The sequence below is a fragment of the Pipistrellus hanaki genome, assembly GCF_964339955.1.
Source record: "Pipistrellus hanaki genome assembly, chromosome: 10".
NCBI classification, from domain to species: domain Eukaryota; kingdom Metazoa; phylum Chordata; class Mammalia; order Chiroptera; family Vespertilionidae; genus Pipistrellus; species Pipistrellus hanaki.
In genome coordinates, this window is record NC_140512.1 from 30,801,903 (window position 1) to 30,825,083 (window position 23,181).

At 41.3% G+C, this 23,181-nt stretch overlaps 1 protein-coding gene across 8 annotated transcripts in view; it reads left to right on the forward strand.

Moving 5' to 3' along the window:
* The window catches only part of DYNC1I1 (dynein cytoplasmic 1 intermediate chain 1), a 272,928-nt gene that overhangs the window by 217,735 nt on the left and 32,012 nt on the right, over positions 1-23,181 (forward strand). For all 8 annotated transcript variants that reach the window (XM_084896671.1, XM_084896669.1, XM_084896672.1 and 5 more), the window contains one exon: positions 2,796-2,940. In XM_084896671.1, coding sequence (XP_084752797.1) covers positions 2,796-2,940 — 145 coding nt within the window. The remainder of the gene's footprint in view (positions 1-2,795; positions 2,941-23,181) is intronic.

The window sequence follows — 23,181 nt, forward strand, 5'->3', positions numbered from 1 at the left end:
TGAAAGGGTAATATGCAAATTGGTTGGGGCACCCTCAAGCAGTGACCAAACAGCAGGCCTTGTGGAGCAACCTGGCTGGCAGAGGGGACAGTGAGGGGCAACCAGACTGGCGGGGGGGGGGGCAGTAAGGGGCAACCAGGTCAGCGGGTGGGGGGGCACAGTTGGGGGTGATCAGGCTGGCAGGCAGAGGCAGTTAGAGGTGATCAGGCAGGCAGGCAGGTGAGAGGTTAGGAGCCAGCGGTCCATCTTATGAGAGGGATGTCAGACTCCCAGGAATCAGGCCTAAATCGGCAGTCAGACATCCCCTGAGGGGTCCCGGATTGGAGAGGGTGCAGGCTAAGCTGGGGGGACTCACTCCTATGCATGATTTTGTGCCACGAGCCACTAGTTTTATATATATATTTTTTGTTATTTGTACTCTTTTTTTATATATACATATATCTTATTGATTTCCTACAGAGAGGAAGGGAGAGAGATAGAGAGCCAGAAATGTCGATGAGAGAGAAACATCGACCAGCCGCCTCCTGCACATCCCCCATTGGGAATGTGCCCGCAGCCTACATACGTGCCCTTGACCGGAATCGAACCCGGGACCTTTCAGTCCGCAGACCGATGCTCTACCACTGAGCTAAACCGGTTTCGGCTAGTTTTATATATTTTTATGTATGCTTCTACAATAATATTAACCTTATTTTATTTCAATTACTCATTCATTTGCCATTTTTATCTTACTACACTATTTTGATTTCATCATCAATTCCCTGCCTGGTGCCTGGCATATACTAAAGTGGGGAACTAAAAATCTAAATGGGGAATAAAGAAATGGCAATATCCTAATACTATAGAGCAGTGCCCTAGGGCCCTTTCCTCTAGTCACAGAGGCTGGAATAGTATGAGATACATAAACCACTATGAAGTTTCCAGGTGCTAAACACTCTTTCTTGACTGAGAGATTGTCCAGTGCCCCCTGGAAAGCCATCAGGTAAAGTGGAATCCAGTAATTTAGAATAAATTGTAAAATTGCATGCAAGACTTAATGAGTAGCCTCATATCTTTTGAAAGGTTCACTGTGTTCATCTTGGTGCATAATTTCTCTCACTTTTGTTCTAATTCGAGTGATTTTTTTCATCTCTTGCACTCATCCTTGCCTACTTAGACGTAATGAGGAACCACAAACTGTTCCCAGTTCATACTCCTGTGTTTGTGTGATTTGCAGAAGTAACAAGCACCCATGGCTCAGCTCTGTGGTTTTTCCATTTACACAATACGAGCTGCGATGCTCCTACTGTTCTGCACTTAGTAACAAGCAGTATTTGCCTTGCTCACATGGTTTAAAGATGACTGGGAAGATCTGCCTCCTGGTTCCATGTCGAATGGTCCTACGTCATCAAAACTGGCTAAAACCATGCATGAAAGTCTTATCAAGGCATAAAAAGATCTGATAAAGTTGTTCATTCATGCAAACATTCACTGCACACCTCCTTTGAGCAGACTGCACTGCTAGATACTGCCGGTTGTGCAAGCATCCTTTAAACCTGGCTCCTAGCTTCAAGAAATTGATGACGGTGGGCAAGGTAAATACACAACCCTCTGCAATACAGGTAAAGCATCACAGGAGGCATGAGAGAGGCACGATGGGCCAAACAGGAGTCGTAGCTTGGGCTGAACATTTATTACCATCAACAGGGAATAGGCTCCATTGACTTCATCCAGGACCTTAATTATCTGTGAAGGCTGCAGAGCCTGTTCATTGATAACTTGCAGATTTATTTGTTGGACTCTGCAATGTGAGTAACCTTTTCCATGATGACTATTCTTGTCCTGTGGCTACTGTGTTTTCCGAGCACAAACAGAATATGTACTGTAGTTCAAAACAAAAAGGGTGTCTGTGAGACACACCACGTATCTTTTTACAGCGCCCATTGATTAAGCTCTATACTGGCCCATCCATCTGAAATAGAAGGCACAGCTCTGCATGAAGTTGTAAAGTAGCAGGCATTTGGCTTTGTAGTAATTTTTAATGGGTCATAGAGGGCTGCAGGGAGGCGGGGGGGGATTTCTGTTTCTGGCCTAACTCAGAGAAGGTGCAAATCTACTTCCATAAATTAAACCAAGTCCTCAGTTTGCACCCTATAAACCCTTTCAGGATGCTGTTAAGGGCAAGTGGAGCCTCTCCAGGGGCCACTTCAAAGATCAGCTCCTCCTCGTGTTCGTTAGCACAGATATAAAGAGTCACATGCGTAAAGGGTCACGTGGAAACTGCTGTTGGCAGTGTCGCTGGGCAGTTTAGAGTCTGTTACAGGGCCACACACTGCAGCACTTGGCTGGTGATTGCACATTTTGCTTAGCACATTGACGTTTATTGCTGCTCCAGAAGCCCAAATGGTTTAATAACTCAGTTCATTTTCACTCTCAGTGACATCATATTTAGATTCTACAATCCTTACGTATTTGCCACAGCACATGGGTTTCTAACGTACAGCACTTTGCTATATTTTCTCATTGGGTATGATTGTGTGCAGACTAGAGTGTGATAGAACAGGGGCCTGGAAATCATTTTATCTTACATTCTGAAGGTGAAAAAGATTACATTGCATGCTATTGTTGTTGTGTTTTTTTTTAATTACCAAAAGTAGTTTAGTATTTTCTTTCTCTCAACATAACTGTGAAAGTGGTTTCACTTTGGTGGTGTAAATCTTGGGGACGTAGTCATGCAGAGACAAACTAGTTTTTTAAAGTAATCTTAATCTTGCCAAGATCCCTGACGCTCTGCTCATGTGCGGTTTTTCATGCAGCAAAGCAGGTATCGGGGAGGTCTTCGAAGGACACCAAGGGCCAGTGACGGGAATTAACTGCCACATGGCAGTGGGCCCTGTGGACTTTTCACACCTGTTTGTCACGTCATCCTTTGACTGGACTGTCAAACTGTGGACCACGAAGGTAAGGATTCCTGGAGAGAAATTCTCAGGTAACACAGAGGTGCAGAGGACAATTTTTGCTCCCCGGGATGGGGGGAGAGGGGGCGCAAGCAGGGGTCTTCAAACTACGGCCCATAGGGCCACATGCGGCCAGCAGAGGAGTCAGATCCTGCCCGCCAGGTTTTTTGGGCAGTGAGCGCAGCCGAGGTGTTACAGTAGGAATTAGTAGTTCATATAGTCCGGCCCTCCAGCTCTCTGAGGGACCGTGATCTGGCCCCCACTTTAAAAAGTTTGAGGACCCCTGGGTAGGGAATCAGAGGTCTCTTCCAGGTGACGGCATGGCACTGAAATTTGTACAACTTGCTAATGAGCCCCATCTGCCTCAAGGCTCCTTTCCTTGGTCTATTTTATTTATTTTGAAATAGATAAATGATACAGTTCAGAAAACACTCTAATTGTAAAAAATTTAAACAATTCTAATAATGATAAAAATGGAAGTTCTCCTTCAGCAACACTAATCCCATCTACTAGTGTGACACCCCCTTCATTGCTTATCATCCCACCCTTCTCCCCAGAGGTAACCCCTGCTGTCAGTTCAGTGTTGATTGCCCTAAGCTTTGTAGCCTTCATTACATACATATTTCACCTATGGAAATAATATGACTTGGGACTTGGTTTTGTTTTTTTTATTTGGGGTTTTTGTGTTTCAGTCTTTGGACTAAAGCTAGTAAATGGCACTATATTATTGTGTTTTCAAAGCTAATTCAGACCATGTTTGGGAGCATGATAAAGGAAAAACCACCTAGGAGGTAGCTGCAGTAATTGTGCAGGGAGGACAGTGGCTTAGATCAGTAGTTTGAGATGCAGAGAAGTAGGTGGATGTCAGAACCATTTAAGAGATAGAAGTCACAAAAGCTGGCAATTGATTTTGATACAAGGAAGGTGAGAGAGGAAGTCAAGACAAAACCCAGGTGTATGACTGGGCAGCTGGAGATTTGTGGCAGCATTCATTACGATGGAGAACATCAGCAAGGGCATGTCAGGGAAGAGCGTTGCGAGGTAGGAAGTTAAGGCACCTGGGGCACAGTTTGCCGTCTTCGGCAGGCAGTTTGGACAGAAGCAGAGAGAGTGTATTGGATTGTAGGCATGCACTTATTTGCAGCCAGAATAGCAGTGATTAGTACACTCCAAAGAGTGGATTTTAAAAGAAATGCTAAGACACAATTCAGAGAAAGAGGAATATTTAGGAAACAAACAGGAAAAGGAAAACTAGAAAAGGGAATTTTCAATTAACAGCTCAAGAAATAGAAAAATTGGGATTCTTTTTGTTTATACTTCATGGGTACATGGAGAAGAACTATGTAAAGAGGACAAAATTGGCTCCTAACTGTATGAAAAACAGCCTAGAGACAAGAATTCCAGTTATAAAGCTGGTTTGACCATCCAGGTAAGAACCAGAATTTTGGCAGTGGCAGTGGTGGGGGCGTGGCTTATATAGAGAACACAGGTCTGAAAGAATCCAGCGGACATGGTGACCAATTCATTTGATTTGTGAGGAGAATCAATGACGATTCTGATATTTCTGCCTTAGGCATGTGAGTGAAGGAAGGGTGGTGCCAGTGATGGAAATAGGAAATAAAGGAGGAAGAGGAGAAGCAGAAGGAGGAGGAGGAGGAGGAGGCTGAAATGGGTAGAAAATGAGCAGTCTGGAACATGTCTGGAAATTCCTAAAAGATAATAAAAAAAAATATTGGAGCTCAGGGGCTAGAATGAGTTAAAAAATATAGTTATGACAGTGATCAGCATATAGTTAGTCCAAGGGAGAAAATTATGAGTAGAATGTGAATTTGAAGAGGACCAGGGCACAGTCTTGGAGCTACTGATGCTGCAGGTTTGGAAGGATTACACTGATTGGAAAGACAAGAGGAAGGTGGCATTGACCTCAGTGAGAATCTTCAATGGAGCAGTAGGGACAGATTGCAGCTCTGTCTTTGTGGAGTGGGAAGGGAAGACAGCAGGCACAGAAAATATAGACTCCTCATTCAGTCACTGAGCTGTGAATGGAAGGAAATAGAGCATGGCTAGCAGGGACAACTAGGCCAAGGAAGGATTTGGTTATTATACTTTTGGAGAAACATGAGCATGTTGGTGGCCTGCAGAGAAGGAGCCAATGAAAATTGTAGATTTATAGTGGGTGGTTTGAACAGTTGAGAACAATGATATCAGGTGTCCATGTGGGGTTGGGATGGGGAGAAGAGGTAGGACACAGCTAAGACTGGAGGAAAGACTAAGGACAGGTTTAGCTAAGTGGAAGTGGAGGGGAAGTGGAGAATAAGAGCATGCCTCTATTTTCTCATTGAGATCAGAAGCACACTTCTCTGCTAACACTGATGGGAGCTGGGATGTGGCAGGGAGAGGAGAAAGGCTTAGACCAGGTCTTGCAAGAGATAGGGCATGGCCCTGACTCCAGAGGATGTCTGAACATCACAGACTTAAGAAGCAATTGGGGCTAAATATCAAAGATACATTTTATAGGTGGTGTCTAATTTAACTTGTACAAGAGCCCTAGGAATTGTTTAAAATCCCCATCATTGAATCTCTTAGGTCTTCAGAAACCTTCTGAATCTGACATTTAAAGCTGCCCACAACCCATCCCCAAATGACTATAGCAGGTCCACAAATTCAGGTATGGGAGATGCACCACTTCTCTATAATTCATGGGCTGCATTACCTCGGACTAATTAGAAATGCAAATTCTCTGGGCATCGCTCCAGACCTTCTGCATCAAAAAGTCTGGGGGTGGAGCCTGGCAATCTGTGATCCTCATGATCTTGACGCTGCTAAAATTTAGAGAGCTGTGTTCTAAACCAACTTGAAGTTTTATTTCAGATTTTCTATCTGGCAGAACTAAGTGGGGCAGTTCCATTGTTTTGAGGGTCCCTCCTTTCTCCTCTCAGTGAAGCAGAGGGTTGTGTTTGGGAACTAGGGTTCAGGGTTCAGACAAGAAAATGAAAACCGGTGTCCCACACCCCAACCATGTTTCCTGATCTAATTAACACCCTACTTGCTCTGATGAGGGGGTTGTACTGTGAGTATATCTGATACACCAAAGTTATCATGACGTTTCGTGGTGATACACTGGGAACAATGGTTGCACTTGATACTCTTAACAACATTGGCTGGTCTTTCTCCTCATCTTAATCTGAACATGCATAAAATTTAAAGGAAATGGTGGCACCATTTCTGAAAATTACTGGTCACTTTTGCAAGACTGACTGAAAATAACCTTTATTTGAATAAAAGGGCAAAGTGAAAATATAAATATTGATTTGGAAATAGTGGAAAATAAAGCTTTTGGGTTTGCTTGGTGTTTTTTTGTTTTGTTTTGTCTTGTTGACAATAAAACATTTTCAGATAGATGCAGAGCAGAGAGGGAAAAAAATGAGATGAGTAATTATAGTTTAGTCCCTTCTGACTAAAATGGCTACAGTGGTAATCTTTATTTTATTTTATTTTATTATTTTTAATTGAGTTTTTACAGAGAGGAAGGGAGAGGAATAGAGAGTTAGAAACATCGATGAGAAAGAAACATTGATCAGCTGCCTCCACACCCCCTAGTAGGGATGTGCCCGCAACCAAGGTACATGTCCTTGACCGGAATCGAACCCAGGACCCTTCATTTCACAGGCCGACGCTCTATCCACTAAGCCAAACTGGTTTTTCAGTAATCTTTATTTTAAACTCAGTAACTTGGAGTTCTCTAATCATTTAAACAAAGCTGAAGAAAGTTAGTGGAGGCATACTGGATAATTGAGGTAGGGATACCTTCACACTTAAGATACCTTCACACTTAAGTCTGTTCAGACTGCAGTAAAGAATACAATAGGCTGGGTGGCTTATAACGAACAGAATTTTTTCCTGAAAGTTCTGGAGGCTGAGAAGCCCGAGATAAAGGTGCCACATTCTGGTGATGGCTCTCTTCCTGGTTCATAGTCAACTCCTTCTCACTGTGTCCCCTCTTCTGGAAGATATTGGGGATCTCTGTGGAGTCTCATATAAGACACTAATTTAATTGGTGAGGGCCTCACCCTCATGTTCTAATCACTTCCAAAGGTCCCATCTCCTATTATTCTCATCTTTGGGAATTGGGATTTCAACATAAGAATTTTGGGGGGAGGTATGGGGGGCCACAAACATTCAAATCATACCAAACTGCAAATCAAATAACATAAGGAAGAACCCTTCAAAGTGTAGAAAGAGTTGGTGCTGAGAGAAATCATATTTTGAACTAGACAAAAGTCAAATTTAAAATGTGGCTTTAATATGATACTTCGTGCATAAAAATAAGTATAGCTCAAAAAAGATAACCAAAGGAAATTTAAAGGAAAGCCAAACAATAGGAAAATTTTGTACATTCCACTGACCAAGAATTCACATATCTAACACAGAGATAAAATATTAAGAAAGAAAATCTGTCGTCCGAGGGAGAATGTTATTCTGGGAATTAGCATACTGAGTGAAATGAATCTAATCTTGAAGCCCATAGGAAAGTTCATATCCATGCACTTTGCATAAGTAATGTGATTGACAATAACACTTCACACTTTTAAAAAGAGAGAACTGTGATTTTAAAATCAAGACTAAAAAATAAAATTTTTCTACACAGGATATTAGAAACACTACAGTTTAATAGAAGAAGTATATTTGGAGAGAATGTAGTCACTATCAATTCTCTTTGTGATTTGAAAACTTAATATTACAAATACCTTCATATATGGTTTTATTTAAATTTTCCATGAAGATTAGACTGAACTTTTGATTTGGAAAGGCTAAAGGAAGAATATAATGCTGAATATTTTGGAGGTTTGGGCTTCTGAATAGTCCCCAAAGAGTGGATTAGTTCTTGAACATCAAATAGCCACACTGATTACTGGTGGAAAATTAACCTATGTAATAGTATTATAAAATCTTGAAATTTTAAAATGATTTATTTTCTGGTTTCGTTAGCTTAATTGACTGAATAAGATAAAATAAATAATTGTGTTTTAGTAATAGAGGCAGATTCCTTTTTTGTCAGAAACTTAAGGCAATATAATTAAAAGGCATAACTTTAATTACAATAATGCAACCATTTTTGATAGTGATAGAAATTTTCTTTATCACCTTAATTATTAACATATTTTATTTTAACTTCATGCAAGCAAAGTAAATAAACTATATGACTCTTGCTTCAGTGTATAAAGAATTAAAATAGAATCATGTGTTTTGTGATGTTGATTATTTAGCATATTATAAGCAATATATTGGAGAGTCCAAATGAATAGTGGAACAATCAGATGTGTGCTAATTGAGATGTGGGGGCAGAGTGGGGAAGTTAAAGAGTATAGGTCCTCTAGCCTGGCCCCTGTGGCTCAGTGGCTGAATGTTGACCCAAGAACCAAGAGATCACCAGTTTAATTCCCAGTCAGGCACATACTTGGGTTATGGGCTTGATCTCCAGTAGTAGGCAGTAGCTGATGGATGTTCCGTTTTCTCATTGATGTTTCTATCTACTCTCTCTCTAAAAATCAATAAAAACATTTTTTAAAAACAGAATGTAGGCCCTCTACCTATTCACATGAGGCCTCCCATCTCTATATGCCCAACTTCCCCTTCCCTCCAACTTATTGAAAACAAAACAAAACACAGACACCCACCCTTGACCTTGCTGTCCCTTTTCCATCCTGTATTCATTATGAATTTTCCCACCAAACTTCAGTTTTACTCCTACAGTCTACCTGCATCCCTATGCTCACCACTAAACCTGTTCCTTCAAAAGTTGCCCTGACCTCCTTCTTGCCTGTTGCCATGTCATTTTCCTATAGTCATTTTGCTGTGTCAGTCATGTTGATTAGTCCCCCCTGAACATCCTTTTTTAAATACATCAATGGGGCTATTTTTAAGTGAACATTAAAAAACTGCATACTTAAAAGTTTATCCTTTGTGATCCTTTAAAAATTTTTTTTAATATATTTTATTTAAGTATGCATTGCCTGAATAAATTCTCTTGAGTACCGGCTTTTACCTTTTACTCTTAGCACATTAAATTTTGCATCTATCAAGAAATGCTGGAGTTGATGCTCAGAAATGAAGTATGAATTCTTGGCTGGATGAAAATATTCATTATTCCACTCAGCTCTTCTATTTGCTGAGGTTTGGGATAATTTTGTTCCTGTGCTGTAGCTTAGCTTAGTGGCTGGACAAGTTATGAGTCTTTGGGCTTTTGATCATTGCACCCAGTTTGGAAAGTTTCAGTGGATTCCAATTAAACATTGGGTTAATATTGATTTTGGTCCTGGTACAGCTTCACAAGGATTAAGGTTCTTGATACTCTTCGTGTGTTTGCCAGCTCAGTCCCTTCCTTTCAACTTCAAAGGGTTCATGTTTCTTCTGCTCATATTGATCGTATCCTCTAAATCCTTCCTATACTAGAACTTTTGGCCCTAAAATTCCATTCCTTTATGTTGACTGGTCCGGTATATGGCATGACTTTCCCATGTGTTGGTATTTGATGGTGATCCTGGACAGCACTCTGAGGTGTGATCATCCACAAAACTTTCAGGACACACCTTTGGTTGATGGAAATCCCTGACTTCCTCCAACTATGACTTGACATTGCATATGCTGTCCTAGCAGTTCACATGCATCTTGGTCCTCTAGTCTTTTAACAAAACAGTGAATCTGGAAACACCATTTTCTAAGTGACTCAGTGGTGATGACTTAGTACAAATTAGAAAGGTAGTCTTCAGTTTTCAAACAACTGCTATGAAATCAACAAGTAATAAGTATTATCTATTTCAGTTTTACATCCTCTGCCAAGTTTAAAATATAAGATGACTATCTTGGCTGATTTTTCCCCCTTCTTACCAACTAGAAAGGAATGATAATTTGAGCTTTTATGAATAAAAGAAAGGCAAAAATTTTGTTTCTAAGGAAAAACATTACTTATTATATTTAAACCTATTCTTTGAAAATGAATATGTACTGAAATATTAGACATGGCTATATTTTAGATAATATACTAAAAATACTTTTGTCGTACCCAATGAATCACATTTAGTATATGTAGAAGTTTTGCCCTTTCCCCTTAAGACTATGAAATCCTTGAGAGTAGACCCATATTATTTTGTCTGCCTCCCCAATACCTTACAGTCTTGGCACCTGGCAGGTATTGAATAAATCATTGAATTAATACATGAACAAATAATCCTTGGGTTTTTAAAACAAAACACATATATGAAAGAAATATTGTAGCAAATATTTAGTTAGCAGTGGTTTCGAGCAGTAAAAATGCATAGCCATAATTTAGAAATATAATGATTAGAAAACTGAGGTTAAGCTTTTAAAATTCTATTAGGAGATATTTAAGAAGCTATAATTTTGGGGAAAAAATACCTAAGGCAACAATCCAGGCAGGAATAGAGTGGCCTCCTAAATATTTTTCTTACAAAGTAGATGAGTAGAATTCCCATTAGTCTGTGAGAATGATCTAAAGAGCTGGGCAACACAGTGTGTGTCTTTAGCCACCCCTTCCACTTAAGAGAGTAGTGTCTGTCCAAGTGAGCAAGGGGAGAGGCTCCGGACAGTTACCCCTTGGTACACTGTGGCCTAGTTACATGCAGGAAGGCTCTTTCTAAAGCTATCCCTGGGAAACACTGTCTCTTGTGGGATGTGGTTCCCTCCAGTAAAAGGGGGCTTGACTCTTCTCAAAACCATAGTTTATATGAGAAATTCCTAACTTGAATTAAAGCAGTATAGTTGGGATAGAGAGGGAAATGTTCTAAAAAAGCTTCGCAAAGTAGGTGACATCCACGCTGAAGTATGAAAGAGTTTATTTAGTTAGGTAAAGGGAGGAAAGGAAGGGCATTTACACAAAAGGAAAAGAATATTTAAAAACAGAAGCATGGAATAGTTGATATTCCAGTTTTGTGACTTTAGAAAAGTTACTTAACCTCTCTGTGCTTCAGTTTATTCATCTATACAATGGGACTTAAAATATAGGATACATGTGGAGATTAAATAAATTAATATACATAAAGCTCCTAGAATAGTGCTAGGCACAGGATAAGCACTGTGAAAAAAGTAGCCATTCTATTATTATTATTAAAAATCATTATTGTTGCCTTCACCGGTTTTGCTCAGTGGATAGAGCGTCGGCCTGCAGACTGAAAGGTCCCAGATTTGATTCCGGTCAAGGGCATGTACCTTGGTTGCAGGCATATCCTCAGTGGGAGTGTGCCGGAGACAGGTGATCAATGTTTATCTCTCATCAATGTTTATCTCTCATCGATGTTTCTGGCTCACTATTCCTTTCCCTTCCTCTCTGTAAAAAATCAATAAAATATATTTTTTAAAATTTTTTTTAAATCATTATTGTTGCGATTGTTATTTTGATATTAAAGTGGTTTAGTTGGGCTGGAGCAATCTCAATAGAAGTTGATTGGCTTAGTTCTAACATATTCAATGGAGCATCTTGATTGATCAGAATGTTCACTTTTGCAATCCTTCATGAAACTTCCCTCCCAAATTACTATTCCTCTTAAATTTTCAGATGCTCAATCATGATGATAAAAACTACAATGATATTCATGATAATAATAAATAATAGAAGTTGCATTCAACTTCCATGGGACTCACAGTGATGTCACATAATTCTAAATATGCTTTTGTAAAACTACTGCCACGTGACCCCCACCTTGAATGGATCTTGCAGAATTGTCTCATGTGACCTTTCTGTTGGCTTTATGTTTACTTGTTCCTCCTTTGTATATTCAGCTGGACTTTTCTGTATCAACTTATAATTATTTTTAAACTTGTGAGCAAAATATAACCATATTCCCTTCCTCATCCTTTTTTTAATTTTTTATTTTATTGTTTTTTTTTTACAGAGAGGAAGAGAGAGGGATAGAGAGTTAGAAACATCGATGAGAGAGAATCATTGATCAGCTGCCTCTTGCACACCCCCTACTGGGGATGTGCCCACAACCAAGGTACATGCCCTTGACCAGAATCGAATCTGGGACTTTTCAGTCTGCACACCGACGCTCTATCCATTGAACCAAGCCGGTTTCGGCCGTCCTTTTTCTTTAAAATTTTTTTTAAAAAATATATATTTTATTGATTGTTTTTTACAGAAAGGAAGGGAGAGGGATAGAGAGTTAGAAACATCAATGAGAGAGAAACATTGATCAGCTGCCTCCTGCACACCCCCACTGGGGATGTGCTCACAACCAAGGTACATGCCCTTGACCAGAATTGAACCTGGGACCCTTCAGTCTGCAGATCGATGCTCTATCCACCTAGCCAAACTGGTTAGGGCTAATATATGCTATTTTTTAAAAAAGATATTTTATTGATTTTTTACAGAGAGTAAGGGAAAGAGATAGAGAGCTAGAAACATTGATGAGAGAGAGACATAGACCAGCTCCCTCCTGCACATCCCCCACTGGGGATGTGCCCGCAACCAATGTACATGCCCTTAACCGGAATCGAACCCGGGACCGCTCAGTCCGCAGGCCAATGCTCTATCCACTGAGCCAAACCAGTTTTGGCTAATATATGCTATTTTGCCAGTGTCACAAACAATATAGAATGAGTAGAGTTTGACCATTAGGAAAAATCATTACTTTATAAACTTAGGACAATAAAAATTGAGATATTTTTCTCATTCTTCTAGTACTTTGTAAAGAATAAATAAGAGTTTTGTAGAGGAAAAATAAGTATAATTAATCATTGAAAACTCTCATTTTTTTCTTCCAAAGTGGAGTAACAGGCCCTCCCATAAATTCTGGGGAAACAGACCTCAGTGTTTACTACTGGAAGCTCACCAGCTCTGTGGAAGTTTCTGGAGAGGAATGTTGTGGAATTGGCAGTGAAGTGAAATAGTTTTCTCTCCTGTCCCCTGGTTCATTGGCTTGAACTAAGCCCAAGTCAAAAGAAAGAAGAAGGCTCTTATAAGTTGTCAGTTTCCTTCTCACTTAGGACCTTCTTTCATGATTAAAAACTTAACTTTTAAACCAGATTTCCCTTTTACCACTCTGCCAGGCCCAGTGCATTAAGAGGGATAATGGGTCACTAATCCAGGAGGGTTTTGCTTAAGACTCTTGGCTTCCACCCACCTATGGAACTTACTTTATGCCTGATAAATTTGCTTTTTCTTTCCCTCAATCCACCCCCCCACACACACACCTCTCGTTTTATAAAGTTCAGTCAATGAGTTAACTTTTGCTATTAATACCATTTTTTTTTAACATGGCAATTCATAGACTGTCCAAATGAAGTGTGTCTTTATGTCAGTGAGCATCTGCATGTGTGTGATGTTGTTTCTTCCTTTTATTGTATTTTATGTTAATCTAGATTTCTAATAATCTAGAACAGTCACTCTCTTCTCTTAAGAATACCCTCCTCCAAAAAAAGTCTATCCATTTAAAAAAAAAAAAATAACTCCTAAAGAGCAGAAATGGGTTGTGTCTTTGTTATCAAGTTTGTGACAGTTATTACCATCAGTCACTCCGAAGTTGGTATCTCCCCCATGCTCATTCTTCCTGCCATTATCTTAGATAATCTCCCTAAAATACACTTTTCATTATGCCATCGCCTTATACGACAACATAAAAGAGTGTTTCTATACTGTGGGATCTTAACTGGCATTTTTAAAAGCAGTTCTATGATTTTAAAACAGTACAGAAAGAGTTAAACAAGGATCTTTAGCAGGGAGATCTTTTAATGTTTTCCTCAGGAACAGACTGATATCCCAAAACCTATGTGGATAATGGGGCTCATTTTGACCCAAGAATGCTGAGAGAACAGTATTCCTTGTAACAGATGTCTGGAAACTCTGACGTTGCTCTCCTTGCTTTCCTAGTCATTTCAAACACCTCAACCTGCATTTCAAGGTTTTCCACGCTTTTGGACAAGCATCTAGCAATTAGTCTCACAAGTTATAAATTCTATCTTTACCATATGCACTCCCACTAATAATGACAAGCAAGTAAACAAGAATAAAATCAGTAGGAGTGGAGATGATTAAACTTGACTATATCTAGAGAGAAAGGGAAGAGAGGGACTGAAAAAAAAAAAAGGGAAAACTTAAGTGCCCAGAAACAGTATTTTGAGATGGAAGCATATCAGGATCTGAAAACCATGGAATGGCTCTCCATGAAGGCAGGTACAGTGCCAGCACCACGGGAATAGTGATTAAATAAATATACCACTTATTTTTCTATAGATACTCTTTCTGCCCTTTACAGAATCAAAGTCCGTGTGTGGGAATGAAGAAAGAAAGACAACGAGAAAATCTGGTTAAGTCACAGAAAGCAAACCTGAGGAGTACTTTGCAGAGAATGCCCTCATTTTACAGAAAAGAAAACCAATGTCTAGGAGGGGTGATATGGACACCCTCTTAGCCCCAGATTTCTTCCACTCACATTGCTTGTAATTGAGTCAGTTTGAAATCAGTGTGTTAAAAGGCAACAGTTTTAATATTTTGAACTGTCTGCTTATTTTTATTTGCCATTTAGGAGTGGGCTCAGATGCTGGAATAATTTACCATTTCATCTTTTCTAATAATTTATAACTCCATAGTCATAAAATCATTCTCATAATAATTTTAAACAAAAAAATCTAAAACGTGAATACAATATAATGTTAAGATCTTTTATTGTATTTATTTGTCAATTATCTTCCTCTTTCCACCGAGCTGAGCTTCTTTAGTTTAGTGGTCATATTTCACATTGGTTCTCTATTCCCCACAGGTTTAGTTGGGGTGGTACATGGTTCATATATAATACTAGAGGCCCAGTGCACAGATTCGTGCACCGGTGGGGTCCTTCTGCCTGGCCTGCAGGGATCAGTGGACCACCGTGCCCCCCACAGCCCAGCCTTACCTGCCAGATTGTCAGGCTCTAGCCCGTTGTCATGTTGATCTTAGACAGCATGAAGTAGTACACAAAGTGGCAGGTGGCAGGGAGGAGCCCGAGCCTGGGCTGGGTGCCATGCTGCTTCTGCTCATCCCGGCCCCATAGGGGGAGTATCCACAGGAGAGGTCCACATCGCAGCTGTGCTTTCCAGCCATTAGCCCAGCATCTGGCGCCTGTCTTTCAGCTGGGCAGCATACCTGCTGTGGGAGTACACTGACTGCCATGGGGCAGTTCTTGCATTGAGCGTCTATCCCCTGGTCAGTGCGCATCATAGCTACCGGCTGGTCATCCTGTCACTTTGGCTTTTATATAAATAGACTAGATGCCCCTTGCAGGAAGATTCCTGCAATAGGGCTTCCTGCTGTGGTCACTGCCCCGCCTGCTTTCCTCCCTTCTCCCCACCCCACTTGCTTGCTTCTCTGAAGGCTTGGCTTCTTTCTACGCTGTCTTTGCTCTGGCCTGGATATGCAAATTAACCACCATATTGGTTGGGTTAATTTGCATAGTCACCCTGATTGGCGGGGCTTGTGGGCATAGCAAAGGTATGGTCAATTTGCAAGTTTCTCTTTTATTAGGTGGAATAGGCTGATTATGTTATTGACCATTTACATATAAACTAAATTAAGCCTTTAGCAGTTACATTGTTGATTAATGATCAGATAAATTTAGAAAGTTTTATATTTATTGCAAATTTATTTCAATCCTCATTCAGGTACCCAGTGATTGAATATTCCATGGACCTGTAAAGACACCTCTGTTCTTTATTGATATTTCTGACAACTAGATTCTCCATTTATCACCTTTTTTCTACTCTACTGATCATTTCCTCTTCTGTGCAATTAATTGTACACACATGTAAAGACATAAATGTTTACATATCAGCCTATATGTTATCATTGCAAAACATGCATGAAGATAACTGCAAATTTTTCACAATCACTCAAAGTCCCTAGTTTTCATTGAAGCTTACTCTTAGTGTTGTACTTTCTATGGGTTTGGTAAAAATGTATACTGACATGTATCCATCCTTATAATATCATACAGAATATTTTCACTGGCCTAAAAATCCTCTGCTCTGCCTGTTTATTCCTTTACTCCTAACCCATGGCAGCCACTGATATTTTTACTATATGCATAGTTTTGCCTTTTCCAGAATGTCATATAGTTGGAATCAAGTAGTATGTTGGGTTTTTTGATTGGCTTCTTTCACTTAGTAATATGCATTTACATTCCTTCCATGTCTTTTCATGCTTTGATAACTGATTTCTTTTTAGCACTGAATTATATTCAGTTGTCTGGATGTGCTATCGTTTATTTATTCATCTACTGAAAGATACCTTAGTTGTTTCCAAGTTTTGGAATTTATGAATAAAGCTTCTATAAACATCCATCCACGTGCAGGTTTTAGTGTGGATATAAGTTTTCAACTCCTTTGGGTAAATACCAATGAGCATGATTGCTGAATTATATGGTAAAAGTATGTTCAGTTTTAAAGAAACTGCCAGACTGTTTTCCAATGTGGCTGCACCATTTTGCATGCCCATCAGCAATGAATGAGAGTTCCTGTTGTTCCACATCCTAGGCAGTCAGCATTTGGTGTTGTCGGTGTTCTGGATTTTGGCCATTCTACTAGGTGTGTAGCGGTATCTTGTTTTAATTTGCATCTCCATTTTGATGTATCTGGAGCATCTTTTCATATGCTTACTTGATGAAGTGTATGGTAAAGTCTTTGGCCCATTTTTCAGTCAAGTTGTTTGCTTTATTATTGTTGAGTTTTAAAAGTTCTTTGTACACTTTGAATAATAGTTCTTTATCAAATGCATCTTTTCAAATATTTTCTCCCAGTCTATGGTTTGTCTTCTAATTCTCTTGATAACAGTGTACATTTATTTAACATTCTGTTGGTAAGTAAAGGCTAGTATCACATTATTTATTCTTCTAATCAAATTACTATTACATTTGATCAATTTTATATTCATTAAGCCAATATTTACAAAGAGGTTAGTGTGTTTTTAACCTCATGCCAAGGCCTTGAAATGAGACATGGTCCCTGCTCAAATGGGTGCATAGTATACATCTCCCTACTCAAACTTAAGTAAAGAATGGAACTTCTTTCAAGTAAAAATGTCCTTGTCAACCTCACTGTCTTGCTTTATTCATTCTAATGTAATGTAAATAATATAGACAGAGAACAAGGTAACACTCCTTATACTTATTCATTTAATGCCTAACTATCAAGAGCTTACTAAATTTCAGAAATTCAGTAAGGATACGTATACTTTAAAATATATTTTTATTGATTTCAGAAAGGAATGGAGAGGGAGTTAGAGATAGCAACATCAGTGAGAGAGAAATCATTGATTGGCTGCCTCCTGAACGCACCACACTGGGGATCGATCCCGCAACCTGGATACGTGCCCTGACCAGGAATTGAACCATCACCTCCTGTTCATAGGTCAATGCTCTATCACTGAGCCATGCTGGCCAGGCAAGTATATCCTAATGTATTAAAACCCTGGGTTGTAACATCCAGTAACGACCAAGGTTCAACCAAACAGAAGTCAGTCCTGCCATAGCAACCCAGCGCTGACTGCTTCCATGCAGGTGTGGTGCTCCAACACTGACTGCTGAGGGGGCTGTGAATCAGAGCCAGAGAGAAGCAGGGACTGATCTGTTGCCTGTGTGACAGCTTTTGATCAGCACTTGCTTCTCTTTTTCTCTCCCAGTCTGGTCAACAGCACCTCCATTTCTCTCCACGTTTCCACTGGGGCTGCTGATTAGCCCTGCCTTTCTGATCAGGCCCCTTTGATAGGCCCAGAGATGCTGACTGGCAGACACAGACCAATCAGAATCAAATGTGTATGCTGTGTGGAGCCATTGGCTGACTAGGAGGCAGAGCTTTTGATGCTGACTGGCATAGAAACCAATCAATAAGCCCTGAATGGTTTTGCTCAGTGGATAGAGTGTCAGCCTGCAGACTAAAAGGTCCTAGGTTCCATTCCAGTCAAGGGCATGTACCTTGCTTGTAGGCACATCCCCAGTGGGGGGTGTACAGGAAGCAGCTGATGATGTTTCTCTCTCATCAATGTTTCTAACTCTTCCTCTCCATCCTCTCTGTAAAAAATCAATTTATATATATATATATATATATATATATATATATATATATATATATATATACCAACCAGTCAGAACCAAATTGGCCAGCAGAGGAGGGCAGTTGGGGGCAAAATCAGGTCGCCAGGGGAGGGCAGTTAGGGGCTATCAGACTGGCAGGAAGAGGTAGTTAGAGGTAATCAGGCAGACAGGCAGGTGAGTAGTTAGGAGCCAGTGATCCTGTGGGATCGGGCCTAAACCAGCAGTTGGACAGCCCCCAAGGGGTCCCCAATTGGAGAGGGTGTAGGCTGGGCTGAGGGGAAACCCCCCTCCATCTACAAATTTTGTGCACTTGGCATCTAGTTTAAATATAAATGCATAAGGTTCCAAGACAGGCCCAGAACACCTAAAAAGTCAGAAAGCAATGGCTGGGCCCTTGGGGAGGAGACATTGTTGTGCATGTAAGTGGTGGAGAAGGCATAAGGGGTAAGTGGGTCCTGATCGGGTCACAGGGCTGGAGTGTTTGGAGAGAAGAGAGCAGTACCTTCTCCAAGGTGGAAGCAGAGCTGGGGAACCGCAGGGAATGGTGTGCAGAGGGGATTGTGAACGCAGCCCACCGGCTGGAGCAGAGGGTTCTGATTAAGGGGTGAGGGGAAACCACTTCCGCAATGCCTGGCCCTGCCATTTCAGCACCGATCTGCCCCCGGGGGGGGGGGGGGGGGGGGGGGCACGGTGGTATTCACAGACCCAGACTGTCTTGTTGCAGCGTGGCCGCGGCAGCTGTGGCACGGAGGCACTTTCTCAATGTAGCTATTTGTTCTGAGCCTGTCACTAGCTCGGCAGGAGGTAAAAATTACTTGACAGCCTCTCCTGGCTCTCACCCATGCAAAGCGTGAGCGAGCGTAAGGGTGTCTGAGTGGGTGGGCGTTGGGAGAGTGAGTCCTTGGGAACTGACACTTTGTGTGAAGGAGAGTGAAAGGCATTGAGAAGTTTACCCACCACTTCGGGGTATCCATGCCAGGCAAGCAGGCACCCACAGTGGAGTCCCTGTACCCTCCCATCCTCTCTGTACTTTGTCTTTCACTAGCAACCTATTTGGTTTGGTATAGAAATCTCTCCTTCTCTCCCTCTCTCCCTCCCCCCTTCCTTCCATCCCTCTCTCTATCTCTGTTTCTCTTGTACACACACACACGATTATAAAAAATAACTTTTGAAATTTAAACTCTCAACTAAGGATCTTTCTCCCAAACAAACAAAAAAAACTACATTTTAATTCGATTCTGTTGCTTCTCTATTACACTGCAAAAGGCCTCACCGTGTGCAGGGCCGTCATTGAAGCCCATTTGACTTCTTCGGGCGGGAGTGATAACATTTTGGATTTCATTTTGTTTGTCCTGTACAAGCCTTGAGTCTTGGCCAACACTCAAGATGAATGTGCTTCAGACCTCACTTTCTGTCACGAGGCCAAGCGGACTTGGGAGAGAGGGTGGAGCTGTCTGCTCAGACATGATTTTTAGTTTGCCCTTTGCCTCTGGAGCCAGGGCCCTGGCCCGCATCCAGCCGCACGAAGAGAAGATTATGGTGTTTTCTAGGTAATTTTAAGGAGCACAAACCCAAAGTGAAGTCAGGTGGTTTTGAGCCTGCACTGAATTTTTCATGTTAAGGATTTGTCATGATTTGGGTTTTCGGCGGAGCTGTGTTTTACGTGATGAAGGGAATTGCATTCTTCTGGAGACAGGCATGTTTTGCTTGTTTGCTAATGACCTCTGGTTTTGCTTATGGGGAGTTTTGTTAACAAATGGAAATGTAGCAAAATAAAAAGCTCTCTTTCTGGTACTTTCTTTCTTTCCCCCTCCTTTTTCTTCTTTCTTAAACAATGGGAACCCTTGTGATAAACTGTCAAAACCGGGCTATAGATATTGGTTATTGTAGCATCGTTAATACTGTGTAAAAATAAATGAGTCACTTTGGCAATCAAACACAGCCTTCCGCTCTCCCGGTGGCGCCTTTAAATAGAGCCTTCTCCTGGCTGTTTGATGGATCCTATTGTTAGGAGAAAAGAACTGTAGAAACCTACTCAAAAATTCTTTGAAAATTTTCCAAACTCGGGTACCCATTCAGCAGTAATTAGCCTTTGAGAAGGCTGATACGGAGAGCTTGGCAGGGGCCTGCCTGGGGTTGAAAGGTCAGCCCCAGCCTCTGAGGAGAGGGTTCGGCTTCAGGACCCTTGTCATGCTCCATCTCCTTTGCCTGCTTGCCTGGCCTTTTCCTGCCCTTTCACCTCACCCTCCCATCTCACCCTCTGACTGCCTTTTCTCAAAGAACGGAAAGCCAAGGCTGAGCCTGCAGAGGGTGACAAAATTCAAACAACCTAAACTCCAAACCAGCACAGAAGACTTCTGTCTCAGGAAAAGAGCTCTGTCTTCAGGCAAACGTGACTGAACTGATCAGAACTGTAATTTCCGGTTCAAGTGTGGTTGGGTCCCTGGAATGGTGTGACCCGTTTGTAATGTGATCACTTTGAAGCCCATGTAGATTTCCATTCTCCAGCCTCACCTGCCCCAATCATCTCAGCAAAATAGCTGAACTATAGATAGGATTTAAAGCTAAGAGGGGAATTTTTATTTTATTTTTTTTGTTTAATTTCAGAGAGGAAGGGAGAGGGATAGAGAGATAGAAACATTAATGATGAAAGAGAAACATTGATTGGCTGCCTCCTGCACGCTCCCCACTGGGGATCAAGCCTATAACCTGGGTATGTGCCCTGACTAAGAATCGAACTGTGACCTCATGGTTCATAGGTCCACACTCAACGACTGAGCCATGCTAGCCGGGCCTAATGGAAAATTAAAAAGAGGCTCTGCAGGCTCCAGAAAGGGGTGTTCTTCTATCTTCACTGCAATCCCCTTTCAGAGGAAGGCACAGGAAAGCATCAGGTGGAGCTGCCACCGTTGGTTATAAAGGGACAAGGGCCTGGCTCCAGAAGGAGAGATGTGGCTGCTCAGAAACAGCATTCTGCCTTGCACTCCTGGGGGAGGTTTTGGAAATGCAGAATTGTAGGGTAAATGTGCCCGTGTGGGTGTGCGTTAGAGGCCAAGAAAAGAGAGCTCCCCTCTTCTCGTTTGAGAGCTGTGTTAGTCTGCTTGTCTGCCATCTAAGAGGACCACAGACTGGGTGGTGTAAACAACAGAAATGTATTTCCTTACCGTTCTGGAGGCTAGAAGTCCAAGATTAAAGTATTGGCAGGGGTGGTTTCTTCCAAGGCCTCCCTCCCTGGCTTGCAGATGGCCGCCTTCTCCCTGTGCCTTCACAGACGCTTCCCTCTGCACATGTCTGTGTCCTAACTGCTACTTCTTATAAGAGCACCAGTCAGATTGATTAGGGCCCATTTGTATGAACTTATTTCATCTTAATTGCCCCAGCTTCTTATATAGTCACATTCTGAGGTATTAGAACTTCAACATATGAATTGTGAAGCTGACATGCTTCAGCCCATAACAGAGCTAAGGATGTTTTATTATCATGATTGACCCTTGGCTATGGGCACAAAAAGTTAATGATAATGAGCTTCCCAGGAAGTCCTTTATGGAACATATACCCCCACCCCATTCCTAATGCCTGAAGGCCTCTCATCCCTTCAAAGCCGACTCCCAAGGGCAGAGGAACCCTGAAGGACCCATGGATGTTGAGAGAAAGTGGTAGGAGCAGTTGATGTGATGTGACTAATGTGAGTGACTTTGCTGATGCTGAATCAAAGACCCATTTCTTCATTATTACCATGTTCGGAGTACATTTGCGCACTGCCTCAGATGTCTAGTTGCTTTGTGGTACTGACTTGGATTGAGGGCTTGCTTATAGTCAATGTACCATTCTCCCTTTTCAAAATAAACATTTAATAAGATCCAATGGAAAAATTAGTTTCTCTCTCACTCTCTCTCTCTCTCTCTCTCTCTCTCTCTCTCTCTCTCTCACACACACACACACACACACACACTGATTGAAATTTATGTATCACAAAAAATTTCAGATACATATGGATGTTTTAAGTCCAAGGATAAGTTTTGTTTGTTTTTAATGAGATAACATTTATCAAACATTTAATTCCCAACACTTTATTCCTGTAATATACAGGAAATCCTTACTTAGATATCCTACCATCAAGTCATTATAGCTTATTTTTTCATATCACTTTCCTTCTCCTTGTCCATAGTGTACAAACATGCTCAGATTTTTGTTGTTGTTGTTGTTGTTAATCCTTACCTGAGGATATTTTTCCATTGATTTTTAAAAATATATATTTTTATTGATTTCAGAGAGGAAAGGAGAGGGAGAGAGATAGAAACATCAATGATGAGAGAGAATCGTTGACTGGCAGCCTCCTGCACACCCCACACTAGGGATCGAGCATGTGCCCTTGACTGGAATTGAACCCTGGACCTTTCAGTCCTCAGGCCTATGCTCTATCAACTAAGCCAAACTAGATAGGGCTTGATGTTTTTTAGAGAGAGTGGAAGGTAAGGGGAGACACATCGGTTGGTTTAAGGGGTTGATCCTGCAACGAGGCATGTGCCTTTGACCAAGGAATCAAACCCATAACCCTTCAGTCTGTGGGCCAATGCTCTATCCACTGAGCCAAACAGGCTAGGGCTACTCAGATTTTTGCTGTGACTGGGCAGCAATCATGGCCTTCTTCAGAGATTAGATTTAAGAAAGCAGAATGAGGGGGGGAGGTTCTGAACCAAAGTAGCATGCTAGAAGAACAAAAGGTAGACCAAGGAAAATGTTGAATCAGAAATCCACCAGGGAAAGCAGAGGTTCAGCCGTGGGGAGACTAAAAAAGAATAACAATCCCAAAGAATTAGAAGAAAGTTCTGGGCTCTGCTTACAGGTGTCAGGCAGAAATGGGACTGGGCCCAGATGCTACCTGCTTCATCACCCACTTTGAGTGCATCTTGTCTGCCAGGCTTGATGCTGAATGTTTGAGATATAAATTTACATAAGAAATGGTCCAAAAGTCAGGGAAATTATATCAAAATGGCAAGTGGGTTTCTTAAGAAAAAAAGAAGGTAGTGCTGGACACAAGCACCAATGATATTAGGATTCCCTTAGAGATTGGTGGGTGGTGGGTGGATAGGATGGCTTAACGTGCCTAAAATTTGGATTAGTTTGCCAAACCACTTGAAGAGCCACCATGCATCCATAATGACCAC